A 23,247-nucleotide genomic window follows, 5' to 3' on the forward strand; every position below is an offset into this window, starting at 1 on the left:
GGATTGTAGGTTTGCAATTTACTGAAATAGTAAGAATAAAATAGTTGAAAGCACTAAAAACTTCAAAACAAAGGGAATTAACTCTGATATGTTCATTATTTAGTTAATGTTTTAGGGTACTTTAAAAATAATCCATGTCATCCACTTTTGGGAGAGAAAACTGCTTTTTTGCTGGACATCATAATGACTTTTATATAACAATAAAACAAAAAATAGATAGAAAATCTGCTTAGTTTTTTCAATATGAACTCTGTCTTAAAGTGTCAATAGTTAATTTTACCCTATTTAAATATTGTTTGAGGTCATTGTGACTTTTTGCTTGTAGCAGTTTTTGGTAGGCCTGTTGCAATAAAACTGAGGGTCTTTGCAGCAAGCATCTTTTTGTTTCAAGACAGCTTATTAACACTATGAGAGTGATATTGTTTTCACATATTTTATGTTACAGAAATGTTGCTTTCAAAAGTTCACAGCAGTTTCCTAAAAATCTTGTATTTGTTAATGTTTTAAAGTCTTCCTGAAGTTGACAATAGATCATTAGAAATTAGGTCAGATTTATTTATTGCATGTACATGTAGTAAATTTCCCTTTTGATCTTGGATAATATTGAAATATAGGCCTTACATATAGTTGCAACAATTGTACTGTATGCATAAGCTGTTACAATGTTTACATTTTCATAGTTACAAGTTATAGCGTTTTTAGTATTGTAAAATCTATTTAATCGTAAACCTGGAAAATAAAGTATGATTTCAGGGATTAGCTAATGGGTTTTAGTTGTGTTTGCTTTGAAAAGAATTTTCAATTTGCTGATTTTGACCCTCTTTCGTATAGTTGTGTTTAGAAGTTTCTATTTATTACCAGATATAGAAAAAAATAACCAACACCTGTCCAAATTTAATGATATACAACTTTTCTTTTATTCATGTATCAAAATATCTGAATGAAATACAAAATGTAGGCTGTGTTCTGGGCCCAAGGCAATTACATGCGACATACTCTAACAAGGTTAAAACTTTCAGACCATTTTAGGGAATATACAACTACAAGAAATTTGGATAAGATTCATGTATTGGTCTGTTATCTATCTATCTCATGAGAGTCATTCACAGAGACTTGAAAAGCATTTCTGTAGAATCCTAGAGCTCCTTATTAGTTTTAAGACTATAATTATACGTCCAAATTATTCAGGGTTTTCCTTTGGGAGTGTATAATGCTGATAGTGGATCCAAGGGGTGGGGGTTGCAGGGGATGGAAATGTCCTTATATGGAATAGAAAAATACATTAGAAGAGTTTCCAGTAATTTGCCAGAACCATTGCAATTTATAATTATTGTCTATTTATAGATAAATAATACCAATGGTAGGGGTTTTCCTTGCTTTAGACCATTATGGGCCCATAAGGTGGGCCAAGGGCCCATTTGATATTGGAGCCTATGGAAATATTCAGGATTTCAATGGGCATTTGAAAAAAAAAGAAGATGGGGCAGAGCCCTTGCAAAATTTCTGTGGGCCAGAAATCTCTTAATACTGTCATAAGGGACAAACAGACAGTTTATTTTGGTGCCTTATCAAGGGGCCCAGCCAAATAAATGACTAGTTAAATTCTATCTGAACACGATTTCCCGTAAAATTGAAAGGGGTCATCCTAGGATAATCCCTTCAATGGTACATTGTCATATAAAAAATATGAAGTCTAAACTTTTCTTGGCTCTTAGTTGTCTTCAGAAATTTTTATTGACAGTGTAATTTTGCATCAAATTTGATAAAAGTACATGTACTCTAAAACACCTTTTGTGAAGGTTTTCTAAAATCTTAAAACACCGTACTAGACATCTATGCCATAGCCATTGAACAGTGACATTTAATGTCCCCTAGTCCTGCTTAAAGGATGTACTACCATGTATTTCCATGCTACATTAATAATCTACTGTCCTGTCAACTTAATGTAAAGTGTTTTGCCCAATAAAACCTAACTTGTGAATACCTGGATGTAATTTTCACACCTGTTGGGAAAGGTGAAACTTTTACGCATGAATGGTCATGATATGTGTACAAGCATGATTTATCAGGAGGTTATCTAAAAGTGACTTTGAAACTTTACTCTCTCCATTTTGTCATAAATCTTGCATTTTATGCAAAGGACATTGGCCTAAAATATAATCTTTGTTGTTTGAAGTGACTGGGAATAAATTAAATTTCTTGATGGCTACTTAAGATGGTACAATTTGTCTATTTGAATTAGTTACAGTTTTTGTGGAGTACTCAGTTTGAAGTATGTTTCAGTATGTAATTTTATAAAAGGACTCTTATTTTTGAGTAAAGATTTGTTATGAATCATACCTCAAACTGTGTGGAAAACAAAAAAAGAAGTTTTTGTTTCCAATAGTGGACAATTTGCTCAAGTATACTTATATATATTCGATATAAGGGAACGGGAAAAAAATTACTGTACAAATTATCAAATCACTTTGATAAATTTTAACATCATAACAAATTGTCCTGGAACAGGGAGGTAGGGTTTCAAATTTACTTTCAAAAGTGAATGGTCCTGGACTTTTTTTGCATTGTAAATAAAAGGTCCTCTAGAAGATCATGAAAGGGTCCTCAATAAGAGTTAATGTGAAAATGGAAGGTCCACAGGGGTTTCATTAATTTTTCAGGCAGGAGGTACATGTGTTTGACAGAAAGTAGGAGGTACCAAATAAATTCGGCAAGGGGTCTGGGGGCATTGAACAGCCCCAGTGGGTCCAGGGCAACGTCTTGGTGGGGGGTCCGGGAGCTCCTGGATGTTAGCCTTTTTGAGATTTACATTTTGACTTGAAAATATGGGATTAAGTCTGCAATATTTGCTCCAGTTTTGTTTAAAATATATGAATTTGAAATCAAGATATATGATTAATCATAACTGATTTAGTCTCAAAACCTTGAAATCCAGGAGCTCCCCATGATTTCCACGAGATACATTTCTAGACTAATGCTGATAAACTTTGCTGACTGTTTAATACTATGCCATTTTATATGAAATTTTGATAAATGTCCTAGTTTGTTCTTTGTTTATTTACTTGTTACAAAATTTGAACAATAACACATACAAATAAAAGCATAGGAACAAAACTGAACATTTGTTTATGAAATGAAATTCCATATCATGTGGTGGTTCCTAGTGCTGATTATTTTCATAATAAAATTAAACTTTGTTGTTGTTTATTGCCTAATTATTACTGTGACATGTAGAGCAATTTATGCGTCTTATTGTGAAATGTTGGTCTAAAAATCATAATCTGATAAGAAATTCTTTGCTTATGAAAAAGAACAAGGCTGACAGTTTTAGTCTGGTTGACTTTTAGACAGACAGAATTTTTTAAACGTTACAATGTATTTATTTTTTTATTATAATTTGTAGCTGTTTTGAATCTCAGAGCCAATATTTTTTTTATATTCTTGTGAGCAAAGGCCAGACATGTTCTTTTCAAACTTAGGGCTGCCAAAATATTTTTCCCACCCCCTTCCCCCCACTCTCCTCTCCGAATCGAATGGTCGTCCCTTAAGTCATATTCAAATTCTGTAAAAGTTTGTTTCATGTGTTGACTCGATGTCATTACTAAAAATTCCTGCACTCGTCTGCATAAACACAACAAATATCGGGGAAAATGACGGGTATGGGGCAATTCCAAATACGAACGGCATTTTTTACACGTGTTCATAAATCTTCACCTGTGTTGAGCTTTTTGTTCAGCACAAAATAATTGGTGATTGACATTGTTAAGTCACCACATGTTTTCTATAAATGGACACTACGTTAAATCGTTGTAGGTTAAAGCGCTTTACCGTTTAGATTTCGATGCGGACCTCGACGAAGACACCAATATAAACAATAATAAACACTAAAGATCACGATTTTGGAGACATACCCGTAGTCTACAGACGGAACGATCTTAGATTTCGATTTACTAGATTTTTCCTCCTTATTTTTTTTGTGTTTATTTTATTCTGCCAGTGCTAGACACTACCGTAGCTGGGTTAAAGTACCGGGTACCGGCTCTTAATGAAAACACTGGGTCCAGGATGTAGTTAAATTAAATTTCAATGTACTTCATCTGAAATCAAGGGTTATGGACCCGAGTGACTGACCATGGCCAGTCTTTTGCGTCTAAATTCAGATGAGCCCAATGACTCTTAATTTGAAAAAAAAATTATATAGGACACATTGGCTTGGAAATAAAATTTCCCAATTTTGAGACTGTAGAATGTAGTTAATCCATTGGTATCAATATTTGTGATTTGTCAAATTTCATTTGTTTCTGAAGTTTATGAATAGAGGATTCCACAAGAGCACTACATTTTCAAATATTTTTTTTTAAAGTAATTTAAATTTGTTTTTGGTTCTCACCAAAGTTGAATACCTTACAGACAATATTGGTATTATAACATTTGTTTTTCTAGGAATTAGAAAAAAAACATGATTTCTTTTCTAAACTAATTCTTTATATATTTGCACCTAGTGAAAAATACAAAATAGGTCATGATGGAATGATACAAGTGTAAATTGATTAAACATGGTCCCAGAAGTCATTAGTTGAAGATTATACCTAAAATAAATATCAATCTAATTCTATTTACATACACATTGCATTGTTCACATTGATCATTGTTTGATAGAATATTAATAAACAGTGGAATTGTTATAATAAGGGCAGGCAGGCATCAATATCAAAAAGTAGTAAGTGTGATATTGAATTTAAATTATTACGTCACAATGCTATTTTTGGTTGTGACGTTGTTACTAACGATCAGCTTTACACTTACAACTTTCAGGGGTTTAGATTAGTACTGGTCTGAGGTCCTGGACTATTGAAATTTCTTTTACATACATGTAGGTCCTGGACCTTCCATACTTTTCATTTACTCTTGTCATCTCATTGACGACCTTTCACTTTCTTTGAATTTTCTAGTTGACCTTTTCTTTATGATTCAAAATAATCCAGGGCTTGTCACTCTCTTAATTGTGACTGGGCAGGTGTAACCTGCAGGAGCAGAAAGTGGTAACCTTTAGATCAGGGCTTTCAATATCTTTTCAGTTAACGGGCTTAATAGAGAAAATAGATCGTCTACACCTTCATAATGTATCTAAGGGGGAATGGAGCCCATTGTGATTATGAACCATCCATTTCCTTTTTTTGAACTGTCTACATTTTGACAATAGCCAGTTCTTAATGAAACCTCTGTAGATGTGTAAGATACCCGCTGAAAAAAACCTGTCAAATGGTAATTGTCATGACCACATTGTCATCTATTTTCTTCTCTACTTTTGTGACTTGTCATACGATATACTCAAGCATGACAAATGAACTGCTTATGAGACTATGACTCCTACTAAGCCTTATATTTGTACTTGTAGACAAAAGCAGTGGGGTACCCAGATGCATCGTTAGCAATCCTAACGACAGAATTATTGCTGTAATCTAAGTTTTGTTTTATGTTGCAATGACTAATTGAGCTTTTTGTTGAATTTAAGTTGTGATATTTTCAGTAAAAAAAAAGCACTCTGCAAAAATCTATGGTTTTAAGGTATAATTTGTGATTTTCTTTTCAGGACGACATGAATCTATCAGAAGAGAAGAAAGCTCCACTAAGAAAGAAAGATCTGTTTCAAAAGAGGAATATGCTGGGCATGCATCAATCGGTGAAGGTATCACTTTGTTTGTTCTCCTTCATATTAACATGGATTTATTTTTCGAGAGATTAAGCAGACTTAAATGTCCCATTTCATTACATATATCAAAATATTATGAAATACTGTTTGCACAATAGTCTTTATAATATGTAGTGAAGCCTATTTAAACCAAACCCTGAAAAAAAAATGAAAATGTCTGTAACAGACACTTATTTGATTCCCTATGTGTCAGTTTACAGCTAGTTGAAATAGACCAGATAGATAGTGAGTAATTTAAATAGCTCTCTAGGTAGAAATCTACCCTACATTGTACCAATGTGTCCTACTTACATATAACTACCACTGAACACCTGTGTGATCTTTTGGACACTGTCTTTTAATTTTGAATGGCTGTCAATTATGATGACCTTAACCTTTAAACTTAAAAGACAGTGTCAAAAAGATCACACAGGTGTTCTGTGGTAGTTAAGTAGGACACATTGGTATAAATTAGGGCAGATTTCTACCTAAAGAGCTGTTTAAATAACTCACTATCTTAGCTAGATTTGTATTGAAATTGGAACTGGTCTATTTCAACTAGCTGTAAATATATTTTGAACCTGTGTATTACTGAACACCTGTCTAAATCACATATATTCTACAGTTCATAAAAGGTTTGGTTAAGAAAGGTTTCCTTTTTCATCTACCCTGGACTTGACTTTTTATGAGCAACTTGGTGGGTGTTTCTAGAAATGCAGAGGATGCTTACCCTACCGGTGCACCTGTTCCATGCTCCCAGTTTTTAGTGGAGTCCGAGTTGCTCATTTCTTTTGTTACTTAGTATGTTTTATTTTAGTTACTTCATGAACTTTTTTGTGTGTGTCTGTTTTCAATTTCTGGTCCCTGGATTACATTCTTTTGATTACCGCTATAACCTTGGTTCCCTTGATTACTTTTTCACTGTTAAACATCTTTTACCGAGTGTTAGACACAATATTGGATTGGCACCCTGAATTGCAAAAATTAGTACATTGTACCAGTGAAAATAATTTGTTTTTTTTGTATATTTATTTTTTAGAACTTCATATGTCAGTAAGGCAACAAGCAAACAGTTAGAGTTATGTCTGATCTACATGTAATATGCCAAAATAAATGAAAAATGTATGAAGTGGTTTTTTTTATTTCATATCTTTTAAAAAATCAAATATCACAGTTATATGTAATGGATTTGATTCACGCAGTAAATGTCAATTGCAAGGAAAAATATGTTGGAAACTTTTCTCATTAAAAGAATAAATGTCCAGATCTCGACATGCAATAGTCTATAAATTCCCCCAAAATGATAATTGAAATGTTTCTGTAGTTTTTTAATGACCTTTAGAAAAGCTAAATTTATTTTCCTCTGTAGATTGTTGGACCAGGAAATCTAGATACACCAGCTAGCTTTACTTCTGAATTACGCAATCCAGACCTCAAGGGAGATAAGCGACTGAAATTATTGGAATCATTACGAGTTTCACTAACTAGTAATCCTGTCAGGTATGCTTTTTTTGTTAACATATAAACACAATAACAGTATATTGACTTGAATTAAAAACACAATATAAGAATGAAGGTTAAAATTGGGATAAAACGTGAGGCTTTGCCGAGCGTTTTTTTGCCCGATTTGTGCCGAATTTATATATTGTTTTTATTTCTAGTCAATATACTGTTATTGTTTTTTATGCTGCAATCATAGTCATTTTTTAATAAATTTTAATTTTTTATACAACATGTTTTTTGCATTTTTTCCCTACTAGGAGCCCCTGATAGTGATGTTACGATAAACATGTAGTTCATGCAAGGGTAGAAAAGTAGGCAGAGCCAAAATGTTGTATACTGTCAGTGACTGTATATCACCAGTAAATATATTGTCAATGTGTTTTGGTTGCTCAAATAAAATGACTGCAGTATAAATATAGTTATACATTTCTGTGCTATCTGTAGAAGGTAGCCTTGTGTAAATGTTAAACTGAATTGACTGGGCTTTAAAATTTGTAAAAAATGTTATTCAAATTTGTTAGGTGCAAAATTGTCCATTATTTTATTACTATTTCAGTAAAGTAATTCAAATTTTCTACTCCTATTGATATATCATGTTTTTACTGATCTTTACATATATTTGAAACTATGATTTAAGTGCCATTCTGTGTAAGAATCAGGCAATGTGTTGCAAATCATTATTCTCAGTTTGGTCTTTTTTTGCCGCAAAAATATATTCAATACATCTAGAAAACAACTGAAAAGCTATTTAAATTTATCCTGAAGCATCTTTGAAACCAATTTTTTTTGACTGCTTATATCAGGAAAAAGTGAATGAAAATTTTCCTGCCATTTTTTCATAGTGCATTTTAAATGAATTTGACCTATCAATATCTTAAAAAGGCGAACTTTACAAACACTTTGATGGTTATTTCTGCAGGTTATCAGGTATAAATACTTGGTTAATGCAATAAAATCTGTGGTTTTTTTTCCTTCATGTGCCACACCCTTATATACATTTTGCCCGATTCTTAGACTGAGAAGTACTTAGTGACATTGAATATAAATTTTGAACAACAATATGGAAGCTGTACATATCAAGTAATATTAAAAAAAGATAGCAACATAAAGCTAACAAGGAAATACCAAGAAACAACACTATTTGCTTTATTTACATTATATGTGATGTGGGTAAAATACAATAAACTACAAATAGGCTCAAATAATTGCTTAAACTTGTAAATTAAGATAATTTTTGTGAAACATATATGAGCATAAAAAAAGAGTGGGTTTATAGAGGTTTACTACGTTGGTAGAAGATTGTCAGAGGAATTAATGTAGGTTTGTCTTATTCCAAGATCAAACAATTGTTATATATTATACTGGGTTTTTATTTTACAGCTGGGTACAGGAGTTTGGAGTTGCAGGTTTTAATGGAATTTTAAGGAACTTGACATATTGTTGTGATTCGTAAGTATTCTCAATAGTAAAAAGTTTTAAATAAAAAAAATAATTAAATTTTTTCTAGGTGACAACACAAATTATTAGCAACTATGCCTTAGAGATGGTATTGTATATGTTGATAAATGGAATATGTAAAAAAAAATACCTACCTTTAATATTTTTCTTCTAGTTTTTATCATATTAGATCCTTTGGCAATGTTGCTAATGGAATTTGTGGAAAAAAGTTTAAAATGACAATAATTTTTGAAATCTAGATTGGAAAATACCATAATAAGCTCATCAAAGAAACTTGCGATGTCCCATTACATTTCAATACATTAATTCACACTTGTCATTTTGCTCTGAATGACCCCAGATTTGTCTTTTTGACCTTTTGATGTCTATGATACAATGTAATTTTAAATTGTGATGTCATTTATCTTTAAGTTGAAGGAGAATTCAGTAAGAAAACAACCGAAAAATGTATTATTTTCGTCAATGGCGTCCACAAGTGTAAATATGTCTACTTATGTTGTTATATTATACCCACATTAAACGAGTGGATGGTATATTGGAATCACATTGTCTGTCAAATTTCGTCATACTTATCTTGGCTTTCAACGGATGGATTTATTTCAAATTCGGTCTGGCTTAATATAGATGGGTCATACAATGTAAACAGTTTGGGGGTGCTGTTGTGTATCAACGTTCTGTATGAAGTTCGTGTTTTTTTTAAAAGGAACATCACTGTTTGTACAAAATAATTTTGTAACTTTGAAAGTTGATGATTGATGATATTTTTAATATCACAACAATAGCCTGAGCTGAAAGAGAAAAATATCAGATGGTAAAAACAATAGAAAAATGTTACAAGTTTCTAAACATTCTTATAGATATAAAATGAAATAAGATAAATTTATGAATTACTTCATAAGTTTTGCTCTTAATTATTTATTCCCTCAACTTGAATACAAAATGTTTTTTTTTCCCCTATCTTTCAGAAAAACGGAAAGAAGAAGTACATATGAATGTGTGAGATGTCTCAAAGCATTTATGAATAATAAGGTGATTATTGTGCAAGGAAAAACTGTCGAATAATTTATAAAGAGCTTCTCTAGAAATGAAGAAAGAAAAATAGTTAGTTTTATATTTTTATGACCATTTTGAAATGTAAGTGTCATTATTGCTACTTTTAAATTTCCAACCTACATGTCAGTAGTATGGATGCTATTAAATGAAAAACGGAATGTCCCGTTTGAAAATTCATGCTTCACTTTTTTAAACAAGTTTGAGAGATTGTGAGTTGATCTGACAGCAATCAGGCTCAAACTTGATATTAAAACTCAAGTGCCATGACAGTTGTGAACTACATATTCAAATATAATGATTAAAAGTGTGCATATAGCCATTTTGAAATCAAGACCAAAAATATCACAGCAGACCTGATAGGATGAGGTGTGGTGTTCTGTTGAGATATACGAAGCTGAGGTTGTATCGCTATATATTTATTAGAAACTTGATTTTTCTTAGTATCGTGAGAGTGTCTGAGATAGAAAATTACCATGATTACAGGCAGTAAGGATAGTAGAAAAATGTTGACAACAAAACATTTAGATATAGAAACTGCAGGTTTGAAGTCCAGGCAGAAATTATCACAGTAAGCCCAATAGGTCAAAATGTGATATCTTGCAGAGACATTGAAAACTGAGTTTATTCTGTTTATCAGTTTACATGACATGACAGGTGATTTGACGTAAGATTGTCATTGGATGTTGACAATATTTTTTCAGCATCTAGCTTGAAATAGAAAATATCAGGGTAGGTACAACTGAAAAATGATGTAAAGGTGCAGATAGATATTCAATACACAGTGCAAGTACAAGAAACACACTAGACACAGCCTTTACAATTATCTTCCTTCGACTTGCAGTTTGGTTTAATGGAAATGATAGGGCATGAAGAAGCTCTTACAATATTATCCAGAACTGTAGATCCTTCTGATCCTAACACGATGTTAGAAGCTGTCAGATTACTGGCTGCCATCAGTATAGTACCTCCAGATGGGTAAGTTGGTTCTAGTGTGTAAAAGAAGACAGATTTAGAGCACTGCATAGTTTTTACAAAATAATAGATAGTTAAAAAGACCCTGCATGATCATAAAACCAATTAACTCTGGAATATTGATAATATATCCTAGAAAAGTCCAGAAAATTCAAAGATTTTAGGTTTGTTTGTTTGTTGGGGTTTAACGTCAGAGCAGCAATATTTCAGCTATATTCAGACGATGAACATGAAATGGATGACAAAATCAACATTTCGAAATGATGATGAAATGAAAAGGGGATGGAACACTAGGACAATGGGGTCGACAAATTTTGATTGCCACTGGAAATAGGGAGAGGTGGGTAGGGTCGGGCAATTTAGCCTCCTGTGGCGGAGCCCTATGGTTCCTACTCCGGGATAATACCACAGTAGGGTTCTTTAACGTGCGAGGAACGTGACATCTTTCCCAACACGGTGCACCACTATGGTTTGCGGTCAGGTTTTCTGTATTATAGCCTGACAACCCCAGCATGTAACACGCCAGGGGTACCCCATTCCACCACCTGGGGCACACATCCCAGTTGCTCTGTGGGCAGAGCGCCCTAGCCCGCCCTAGCCCCCAGCTAGGGTTCTGAGCACTATTTTTCCTCTTACGACAAGCTTAGTGCTGCTGCAGGCCTATTCTTTTAACACCCGGACCTGCACGGGGCAAAGGTTTTAGGAACAACAAAGATGTATTTACCATGGCAATATCTGAAGATATATAGCATCACACTTAGGACATGAATTTAAACAAAAAATGCCTAAAGATATAAGTTTGCCTTCAGTGAATGAAAAAAAAGCTTCCTGCCTTTAATTTGCAGCAGCTTACCAAAAATTAATTTGCAGATCAGTGGCAGATTTAGTTGAATTAACTTATTATAGTGCTGCATATTCATTGTTAAACATCAATTTCACAGTCTTGCTTGTAGCAGATTATAAAATACTTTTGATATGAAGAAGGGCCTTTGTATTGTCTAATAAGTGTAGCATAAAACTTGTTTTTTTATTACATATATATTTTTCAGCCATGCCAAGGTTTTGGAAGGTATAACAGTCTGTGGGGAGATCCGAGGTAGGGATAGATTTGTGCCAATCATCATGGGTTTAGGTATGCGGGACAACCAGCCCATGCAAGTAGCTTGTATACAACTAGTCAACGCCATTGTCAGTACGCCTGATGACCTTGATTTCAGACTACATTTACGGAATGAAATTATGAGGACTGGATTAATTGATCTGATAGGTGTATGTATTATAGTTTGACATTTTGTATTACTTCATGACTTTCTGATGTAAACAAAATATTCAGTTTCTAAGATCCATAGGCCTCACAAAGTAAATTGTTTGGTTCTCAGGCCTCCCTGGTGTCTTTTGAGGGTGCCATTGTAACATTAAATCCTGAAAAAGCTTTTCCCTTAACAACATTTCTGTCTCGGAACAATGTAAAAGCATCTTTATCATTTCTGGGACATTAAAAAATGTAAAAATAAATGCTTCCTCCATCATTGATTTTATGAAAAATGGCCTTAGAACCAAGACATGAACTGTATGGCCTATCATACTGATTTTATTTTCTATATAGTTAACAAAAAAAAATTAAAAATGCAATATACCAGATTATAGATAATGACACTTTCGGTCATTTAACAATATATTGACCTGGTCACCTGAAAAAATTAAATGGATTTAACTTTGCATAGTAGGTCCATAGTATATTTTTTGCACATAACTGGTCCATATGCTGTTATTTGATTCCCAGTATCATGCATTTTTTTGTGAAACAACTGATACATTTTGATAGACATTTGACCAATAACTTGATTGCTTTATAATGTTGAATTAAAAAAAAACAAAACAAAACAAAAAATCGTAGGGTATCTTAAAATAATCAAAATTATAAAATAGTATAGCGATCCTTTTTTTGCTGCTAAATTTTTGACAGTCATTTTTACAATAATTTGATAAATATCTACACTATGGATAAAGATTTCAAAGGAATGCTGTGGAATGCCATGCTAGTTTTTTATGACAAAGGGAAGAATTTTATGGTACTGTAAATTCAGAAACTATTGTGTGAGTTAATTACTGTGATCTTTATAAAAATCCTGCATTCTACTGTTTTCTAGCATTCCACTTTCCTGTTATCTGGGGCAAGTGCAATTTTAGTGTGGAAAAGTATATTATTATGCCTAACTTTCCCCTTTGCAAGTAGAAATCTTGAATTTTAAAAAGGATTTGTTAAGTTTGGAAAGCAAACTTCAATTGTGGGAAAGTAAATCTTCATTTAGAGTTCTACTCTGAAAACCTAAAATTTTGAAAAATCCTAGCACATTGAATCCTTAATGTTTTAATTTCCATAATGTTAGTTTTGATTACTACAGGCTGAAGTCTGTCACATTTTTTTGTAATTTAAGAAAAGGTCTGAGAATTTCTGAATTTACAGTATTGCAGAATATATAGTAGGCAGGAGGGTTTGAATTAGTAGGGCCCACTCCTCAATGGCCCCTGAAATTTGGTGTTGGCTTCTTAAATTTCTACTGTGGTTATAGAGACCTATATATATGGTTATAGAGACCTATATATATTGGTTACCAAAATTTAATCTATGGGCTTCCAAGCCAAAATTTTAGATGAAAATCTTGCTTGGCAGTTTTTAAATAATGATATAGTCAGTTTAGTGTATTTTCTTTTTTTAGTCAATGGATAACCAGCAAGATGAAGAATTACAGACCCATTTAAGAATTTTCCATGACCATAAAGAGGAGGATTTAGATGAATTTATTCATCGTTTTGACAATACTCATATTGAGTTAGAGTATCCTTTTCAAGTGATTTTTATACCCATGCTCTGAAGGAGGGGCTACACTGTTTTATCTGTATTGTTAAGTAGTAGTCTTTGTAAGAATCATGCAAAATCTGAAAAATGTGATACACCCCAAAAAAGGCTACATATTTTTATTTTTGTAATTAAGTTGTTTTATGGGTCTATACTTTGAAATATGTAATTATTCACTCAAATCTGCCTGCTTTTAGGAGATAATCAATATTGAAAATCCAATAGATTCTATTGTATTTGAGTGTCATTTACAGAGTTATCTCCCTTAATTTTGAAATCTACAGTGCATTCTATGTAATTTTTATTTCCTAAGAACACAGGTTATATGAAAAACTGAATGTCAATTTCTGTTTACTATGGCAATTTAAACAAAATATCAAAAATAAAAATAGGTAGGCTTTTTACCAATGAACCACATTTTGCATGATTCTTAGCTGGAGTGCTACTTAATACTAAGTTGATATACATGAAAATTGTTTTAGGCAAAATGTTGACTGTAGTTTTTTTTAAAGAGTAATCAAAAGAACATATTCTAAGGACAAGAACCAGAATGGGAAAATAGACGCACACAAGAACAGAATGGGAAAATACACACACACAAGAACAGAATGGGAAAATAGACACACACAACAAAGAATATGAAATAACCAATATAACAAAGAATCAAAAGTGAATGAGCTACCCAGACTCCACTAAAATAGTAATAGTTGTCAGCTGCTTGAATGAGTAGATATGTTCAGAGACTTAGTGGAAGTTTGGGTATCCTCTTGATACCTCCTTAACCATTTTTCCAACTGGAGATTGTACAAATATGATAAACATCCAGCTGCTCCTTTTTTCTTTATTATCTATGCATGGGTCACATGATGCTCATGCTGAAATTTTTGTAACGATAAATATCATGCTTTCAATCTTTGAACTATAGAGTCTATAGTTTGAAATAAGAAAAGGATTAGTCATGAAGTGTATTCCTTACCTAAATATCAGGGATCCTCGCCAGTGTTTTGACCTTATATTAAATACGACGAAGGATACAGTGTCAGAACCTTACTTCCTGTCAATACTACAGCATTTACTCATTATACGTGATGATTCATATGCGAGGTTGGTATAACTTAGTTGTTTGTATCACTGGGTACCCTCCTGTCAAGTAATTTGGGGAAAAATTAGCAACAACTAAATACCAATATGAAGAATACTGTTTGTATTCACAAAATAGTTATTTTTGGGAAATAATAGTTTAGTTTCTCAAAACTGGCATTTTACAGGCATTTCAAAGGTAGATAATTTGTATACCATGCACTGTACTGTTTAAAACTTTAATTAAGGCATTTTAAGCCTGCTGATCTTTGAATTTAATGAAGTTGAAAAAAGGACTCTCTTTCACCATATAAGAAAACCTTTTTCCCTTAGGTTTTGAATTAGTATCATTCAGTGTTTGTTTTTACAAAATATTGGAAAAGGTTATCAGTTTAGACTTGATCAGTGGGTTGTATTGCTAAGATGGTACATGTACCATTAATTGTGATATTTTGGTGGTCTTCTCCCACAATATGGGTGTTTTATTTTGGTTGTTGCTAAAAATTTTCATTGATAATTCTAGCAGTCATGATTTTTGAGTCGTTTAATTTTGGCAGTTTTAAGACAGGCACTAAGTACGTCAACATATAAAAATCATCCAAAATTTACCAATTTACGCTATTGGGATGATATGGTCAAATAATTACATTTTTTTAAAGAGTAACATACTTTAAAATTTACCTTACTAATTATAAGTAATATTTAAAGCATTTAATTATCATTTTTCTCATTCTAAGCCAGTTTTTAAAAATGCAAGTGACCTTTAACCACTAGGCGATAATTTAATTTCATTGTATGTTTTCCCTCCTTTTTACATTATCCAAAGTTTCTACAGATTTCATTGAAGAAATCAATTCTCCTTAAGCATATTCTTAATATAGATGATTTTACTCCACTTTCCATAATGAAATTGAGATTTTAACATGCTCACTAAAGCTTGCATGTTGAAAATTGCCATTTTACCATATGAGTGGAGAATTTATTTAAACCAGTCATTACTGAAAGAGAATCTATATGTAGTTGTTATAACTTTGAATGATATTTTAAGGAGGCAGACCCAGAGTAAGGGACATAACTCTTGAAATCTGTGATATGTTTGTATGATATTCAATTTCACCAAAGCCTACCTAGGTGAATACAAACGTTCCAATGATTTGTAAGAGTTGTGCCCCTTACTGTAGGTCTATCTCCTTAACTGGCTCATTTTTATTTTCAGGCCTCAGTATTACAAATTAATAGAGGAATGTATCACACAGATAGTTTTACACAGGGCGGGTGTTGATCCTGATTTTAGACATACGAAACGATTTGATATTGATGTCGAACCATTGTTAAGTAAGTTAAGCTATGAATGTTTCTTTCACATGAAATGATAATTGAACATTCATTTGCATACCTCGGGACAAACTGACAAAGGCTCATTTAGAGACATTTCTTTCTGAGTTCGGCAAATTCTATTGCAAAGTTTTGTAAAAGCAAATGATTTATTAGCCAACAAAATTTTTACATTATTTTTCACCATAACTTTTTAAATATCTCATAATATATATGTACAACATTTGTAGGAAAATGGTTTTGCAGAGATTATTTAATGGGTCTATCAAATACATCTGGGTTATTGAAGATTAAAGACCAAACACATTCATTAGTTACCAATTTTTATATTTTTTGTCGTGTGGTCAGTCTATGAATTCAAATTCACATCATGATGTAAAATTTTCGTAGAAGTCTAAGATACATTTTACTCATGAAATTTCAAGGTACATGTACAATGAAACATGATGTTTTACAGTTTCTGATATCAATCTTCTTTTGCATTCTTGATTGTTTTTCAAATCCTATTATAAATCTTCAAAGAAAATAATCACAACTGTTTAATTTGCATTACAACTCGAATGGAAATAGCAAAAATATAACTGCTGCAAAAATTTCACAGTTTACAGTACCCAAGAATAAAGGTACCTTCACAGCAGGTATACATGATTGGCACTCTGCATGATCTTTAGACAGGGCAAAATTTTATTCTTCATTACAGGTTCATTACATGAGAAATCTCGGGTAGAAGATGCAGAGGTCAGCATTGTAGAAATAAGTTCTAAGTTGGAGACTGCCATTACTGCCAAACAAGAGTCGGAAGCCAAGGCCATGACTCTGGAAGATAAAGTCAAGAAGTATGAGGAAGAAATAGCTGTTATGAAAGAAAAGGTAGACTTCTGTTTCAAAATATCTAGAAGATATATTATTTATTAGGAACCATTTTCATGAACAGTAGTTGAATCCTTTTCTTTACAAAGAATGATCCCTATCCAATAATTAACTGTTAACGTCTAATATTTTTTTTTCATAATTAGTTGACCCATTTTAAATGACTTTCTGAAAATGACTTGCAGATGGATTTGAAGAAAATCTCAATTTGAGACTTTTTATGAAACCGGGCCCTGATCTGACAGTTCTAGGCTATATTGCTTAATATCAGGGCCTGTTTCATAAAAGCAATTAAATTGAGATTTTCCCCAAATCCTTCCTCAACTCAAATTCCAACTAATCAGATCGCTTGAAAATGAAGATTTTAGGAAAACTCAAGCACTTGAGGAAAGTCTCAATTTGAGAATTTATTTATGGAACTGGACCCTGCTAGTGTAAAATAGTGAAATAAAAAATGAAATATGTCTTTTAAAACAACAGCAAATCTTACACTTGTTGTTATTGAAAGTGTTATTTTCTATTGAATTTAACAGGAAAAAATGTATTTAACGGCTGTTGCCTCAGGCATTCAGCCAGGTTTTAGCACCATGGATTGCTCACCTACCGATGTTCAGGAGGTATAGTGTGGTCGATACATTCTCATCTTTTGTCACCTTGATGGTGGATAGATTTATTATTTTACCTTGCTTGTTGAATTTGTATGCTATTTCAGATCATATTTAATCCTAAATTTTACATTATAAGGGATGATAATTTTCCACTTTTTTGTTGAATTTCTTCTAATTGAAATCCTGATTTTCCTGTTATGATTCTTTTTTTTTATTGTTTATTTATTTCCGATTTTACCAATTTTTGCTTTGTTTGACAATCTTATAAAGTCATCCCTTCATTTTGCAAAAATTGTGTGCTGTTCACAACAATTTGTGTCATTTCAATAGCATTTAATTTGTGTATTATTGTTAACATCTCAAATATTTAGTGTACTTGAATTTTTTTATTTTAAAAAGTACTAACGATGGTTGATTTGAAATTAAAATGCTAAAATTTATTCCCTATTTTTTATGAATATAAAAAAAAATGTTAGAATAGTATAAAGGGATAAAAGTTATGGAAAGTTTTTGTAGTAACATAAAAGGTTTAGGGGAGATAACTCTATATCACTGTCTCGAAAAAAGATAATATTGGAAACTTTTAAGTTTCAGTCTCTGTAAGAATCAGGCAGTGGGTGAAACATTGTAATAAAAAACCCATGATTTTGATGTGTAATTTGACTAACTGCACTATCAGAATCAAGGAGAGAAAACAATATTTTCCATATAATGTTGGTGCATTGAGTTATAATTCCATTGGAATGCACTAAAATGAAAGTTTCAAGGGCACATAACTATGTCAAAAACCTCATTTTTCTAACATTCTATTGAAAGATTTCTGAGCAAAGCCAGTGATGCAGAGATCACATAATGTTTTTTTTCAAATAAAAATAATATCCTTGAATGATAATATATTGTATGATCAGTGGGGTGTTGACATGCATGTTACTGATTTTTCCCATTTTGCCTGATTCTTACAAGAACTTACACTTAAATACAATTCATGAAGTCTTCTCAATTATCCGTCATCAGATTTATCCACTACTCCATTGAACAAGCATGTTTTTACTATATTGGAAGTTTTGGGCCACTCTGTTGATATTCAAATACTGCTTACACTGAAGACTGCAAGACATCAAGAAAAAAAACATTTATGATTCTTGAATAGCTTTTGAAATTCTAAATCACTGGATAGTGTTTGAACACCTTAGTTTTCTTGTAGAATAAAACTGATCCCTAAAACTTGAGAACTCTGTTTGAATACTATCTTACATGAATATACAACTACCCTTATAGCTTACTTAAAAAAATCTGTAACCTTAGAAAAAAACTTGCTGAATCTTATGGTCAGTTCTGCTTAGTTTACTTCTTACTGCAGATTTTTAATAGATGTTAACATACATAATAAGGTGGTTTAAAAGATATTTCAGATTAATCCTCTATGAAAAATATGCCCTAGTTGAAGTAACTTCTAGAAGTATAGTAGCAGAGATTTTATTTTTAATATTAACTACTTAAATCATTATTGTCAGTGAAGTTAAAAGTTTAACTTGGTTTTGTTTGGCTGTTATATTTGAAGTATATTTTTTTTGCTAACAAAAATTGAAGTTGAGTTTACTGAAGGAAGCAATTGTTTTTAACCACAAACATTGATTATGTACATATCAATTTTACGAAAAACAGTTTACTGACCACCGAACTGTTTTTTTTTAAGCAATATTGTGGTCTTAAAGCTTTTTTTAGATGATAGAGGTAAATGCTGAAAAAGGTCAAAATATTGATTTTGATGGACATGAATGTATTTTGTGTACCAGTCTTTTGGTTAATTGGCTTGAAAGAAGCTGTTCTTATACCACATTCTATTAGCATTTGTTATTTTTTAAATCTATGATTTTTGTTTTCTTTTTGTAGATAAAACAGGGTATTGGTAGCCAAATAGTAGCTACAGGAGCTGTAGGAGGAGGGGCAGGACCAGGAGCACCAGTTCCCCCTCCCCCACCACCTGTACCAGGGGGTGGACCAGTACCACCTCCACCACCCCCACCTCCGCCATTCCCTGGAGGAGGTGGACCTCCCCCACCACCCCCACCTCCGTTCCCTGGCGGTGGAGGTGTTCCCCCGCCTCCACCATTGCCAGGAGGTGTACCACCACCACCCCCTCCCCCAGGAATGGGGGGAGTACCCAGACCACCAGGAGCTCCTGGGGCACCTCCACCTCCTCCAGGTCTTATGAGTCCTCCATCAGCACCTACTTCCTCTGGGCTTCCATATGGTATAAAGAAAAGAAAATACCAGCCTCTCATACAGACCAAACGTCTAAATTGGAATCAGGTAGGTTGAGAAGACATGACTATTATTCTTTTGATGAATATGTTATGAAATAGTGCTTGTCCACATATGGCATGATGTCTCAAAAATACTTTGAGGGTTTATAAGCTATATGTACCTTTAACTTTAAAATTTTTTTCTGATTTTTTTGGATAGATATATATTAGAATTCAAATGCAGGAAGAAAGGGAGAAGATGTTTATTTATTCTATTCAAGCCCCACCAACTCATTTTATTTTTGAGTATTAATTTTAGTGGTTTTGGAATGACAACAAACACAAATGAAAATTGAGATTTGTTGTTTTATTAAATTCACGTATTCTAAAACCCATAAACAAGCATAATTTTGATAAACCACAGAAATTGATATTGATAAATAAAAGTACTTTAACAGTATATAAATTTTCTGACTTAATAAAACTTTCCATCATATACATGTTCAGTTTACTTAACTTTGCCTTTTGATACAGGTTCAAGCAAAGAAACTGGAGAAGGATTCTTTCTGGGTCAAAGTTCACGAAGAAGACTATGAGGATGAATCTCTCTTCCAAGGATTGATGGATAACTTTGGGGTTCAGGTCAAAGGTATTCTGGTTTCCGTACTTTTTTATGATTTCATTTACACTGTACATGTATCTTCACGGCAGATTCCTCTTGATCTTATCTTCGTAGAAGGTTCTTCTTGACCTAGCTTTATATTTAATGATGTGAGAAAAGAGGAAAATTTTTAAAACTGTAATAAATAATTTGAAAGTCATCATTTAGTATAAGTTGACATTATGTATCCCCCACTTTTGTGGGAAGACATATTGTTTTTGTACTGACCATCTGTATGTCACACTTACAGAGGTAGACCTAGGGTAAGGGACATAACTCATGAAATCAGTGATATATTTGTATCACATTCAATTTCATTAAAGTCTTTCAAGGTTTCATTTGAAACAGAATGAAATCAGTCCAAGTTACTTTGATGCTTACATGAAATTGATGTAAAATGCTGAATTCAAACGTTCCAATGATTTGTAAGAGTTATGTCCCTTTCCCCAGGTCTACCTCCTTAACTAATTGCAACTTTGTGGAAACTACTGCACCAAATTTCAAGAAACTTTATAGGTTGTAAGGATGTAGTTGTGCATATTACAAGAAACTAATGATCTATTGAATTTTGTGGGAGTTATATCCTCTGAACTTTGAAACAGGGGGAGACATACAATTTTTTACAAAAAAAAATGCTTAAGTGTAGTTAATTGTTAGTTTAGTTAGTAAAAAATAAAGAAAACATATACAAACAAATTAAAATTAAATTAAAATAAAAAAAACCCAAAAAACTGAAAATAAATAGGCAACCTCGACTGTACAAAAAACTGAAGCATTGACCTTGTGTTGTTTCAGTAAAGAAATAAAATAAATACCCTGAAACACTGAACTGTTGGAATTATGAGTAAGAAACCAATGCATGTTAATGCAGACATTGTTTTCTTCCTCTTTAAGGTTGTTTGCTGACCATGATCAAGCTTTTTGTCAAATTTTCAAACTCCTCTGGTTTTATCCATTTCATAGCATTAATATTTTTTACCCAATGACCCCCACTTTTCTTTACATAATTTGATATGATGCACATTAGAATGTTATTTGTTGTTTTTTTTTTTTTTTTAAATTTGAAATCAAGAGATATCCTTTTCCCGCCAAAATTTCAAATGCTACTACCTCAAAAACGACCAATTAGACCCCTGCATGTCTTCTCGGGTCATATTTCACCTTTCCTTGTTTGTCTACCCCGGACTTGACTTTTTATGATCAACTCGGCGGGTGTTTCTAGAAAAGCAGAGGACGCTTACCCTACCGATGCACCTGGTCCATGCTCCCAGTTTTTTAGTGGAGTCCGAGTTGCTCATTTACTTTTGTTACTTTGTATGTATGATTTTAGTTACTTTAGTTACTTATCATGAAAGATCTTCAAAGATTTCACAACTCTGTAAAATCCTTGTTATTTATAAACAGAGCAGTGATTTTACTGTTGTGATTCTTTTTTGCTTGACTATATACTTCTGTTTTGCCAATTTCCACTTTGTTTTTTGACCTTGTAGAATCAGGTCTGTAGTGACATTTTTTTTTTTTTTTTTCAGCCAAGAAAGAAAGTACAGCTCATGCTACAGACAAGCCAGCAAAGAAGACGAAAGAATTGAAAGTCCTGGATCCTAAAGCTGCTCAGAATCTATGTAAGTACTGTAAAATTTTTGTGGTGTACCAATTTTCACTATTTTCGCGGTGGACAGAAAACTACAAAAACAGTACCTGCCAAATTGATTTTTAAGGCTATATAATGTAATGCTAACCACTTTTTTTGAAACCCAAGAAAATTAATACCCGCAAATATGTTTACTTGACATAATCCACAAAAATTAGCGACTGCGAAATTTAATACATTTACAGTACCTACTACTTTATGTAGCAATCCGTGCCAAATCTATGAAATTAAAAAAAAAAAGTTATTTTAGAATTGTCTATTACTTCAGTATTTGTATGACCCAAGTATTGACACGTTATGATTTGTACAAGAAATATAATGGTTTTTATGTGCCTGTTTGATAAATATTCAAGGGTATATATAGATTCTTTTTCAGTCAGGAGGGAATTACAAGATTTCTCCACTCAAGGTGCTTAAATTTTAGATTTTAACCCACGAGCTTCAGCAAGTGGGTTAAATCTAAAATTTAACTATGTAGAATGGAGAAATCTTGTAATCCTTGAGAGCATTGGAGGAGAATCTGTTTCTTCCATGAAGTCTGTAGAAAATTGGAAAATGTAAAATGGCAGGAAAATTCTCAGAGTAATTTAGCCCGGTGGCTAAAAAGTCACATGCATTTTTAATCACCGGCTTAGAATGGGAGAAACTACTATCCAACTGTCTGTCTTTACAAATTTTGTGCATTGACTCCTGAATGCTGAGAGGAATTTTATTACTGTTCAGATTAGCATTGATGGTCACAATATACTGGTACTCTTTAAATTTCAAATTTTTGGGAAGCATTTAACATTATGTTTGCTTAAATAAGCTGATGATAAGTCTTGCTTTGATTCTTTGGTCTGTGGCTTAAAGAACATATTTCCCCTCATTCATAATATAATACTTGTATTTTTGATTTTCAGCTATACTGCTGGGATCAATTAAAGTTCCATATAAGGAAATTAAAAGAAGAATTGTGGAGGTAGATGAGGAGAACTTGTCATCATCCATCTTAGAGAATTTGATACGATACATGCCAGAGCCTGAACAGATGAAACAGATAGAGAAGCTGTCAGACCAGTATAATGACTTAGCTGAACCGGAACAGTTTGCTGTTACTGTGAGTTAAATGACGCTTTGGTTTAAAATGTGTAAAAAATTCAAACTGAGTAGATAGCATGTAGTATTAATATGATTTTAGGCATAGCTACAGACAGAGCTATTTGTACTTAAATAATGACTATTGATGATGCCATACTACTGTTAAAGTACTTTTATT

The 23,247-nt window shown here is 32.6% G+C and overlaps 1 protein-coding gene across 9 annotated transcripts in view; it reads left to right on the forward strand.

The window, feature by feature from the left end:
- The window catches only part of LOC148605270 (protein diaphanous homolog 2-like), a 51,733-nt gene that overhangs the window by 14,600 nt on the left and 13,886 nt on the right, over window positions 1-23,247 (forward strand). For 6 of the 9 annotated variants that reach the window (XM_088550129.1, XM_088550127.1, XM_088550132.1 and 3 more), the window contains exons 3-17: window positions 5,594-5,689; window positions 7,062-7,192; window positions 8,576-8,644; window positions 9,619-9,682; window positions 10,548-10,681; window positions 11,728-11,947; window positions 13,399-13,517; window positions 14,526-14,642; window positions 15,835-15,953; window positions 16,654-16,823; window positions 17,357-17,440; window positions 19,325-19,744; window positions 20,212-20,326; window positions 21,868-21,960; window positions 22,892-23,088. In XM_088550129.1, coding sequence (XP_088406255.1) covers window positions 5,594-5,689; window positions 7,062-7,192; window positions 8,576-8,644; window positions 9,619-9,682; window positions 10,548-10,681; window positions 11,728-11,947; window positions 13,399-13,517; window positions 14,526-14,642; window positions 15,835-15,953; window positions 16,654-16,823; window positions 17,357-17,440; window positions 19,325-19,744; window positions 20,212-20,326; window positions 21,868-21,960; window positions 22,892-23,088 — 2,148 coding nt within the window. The remainder of the gene's footprint in view (window positions 1-5,593; window positions 5,690-7,061; window positions 7,193-8,575; window positions 8,645-9,618; window positions 9,683-10,547; window positions 10,682-11,727; window positions 11,948-13,398; window positions 13,518-14,525; window positions 14,643-15,834; window positions 15,954-16,653; window positions 16,824-17,356; window positions 17,441-19,324; window positions 19,745-20,211; window positions 20,327-21,867; window positions 21,961-22,891; window positions 23,089-23,247) is intronic. The other 3 variants (XM_088550131.1, XM_088550130.1, XM_088550135.1) reach the window with 1 other exon arrangement.

This window comes from Perna viridis, chromosome 10 (assembly GCF_037379345.1).
Source record: "Perna viridis isolate PV_CMFRI_1.1 ecotype Kerala chromosome 10, ASM3737934v1, whole genome shotgun sequence".
Classification (NCBI taxonomy): Eukaryota; Metazoa; Mollusca; class Bivalvia; order Mytilida; family Mytilidae; genus Perna; species Perna viridis.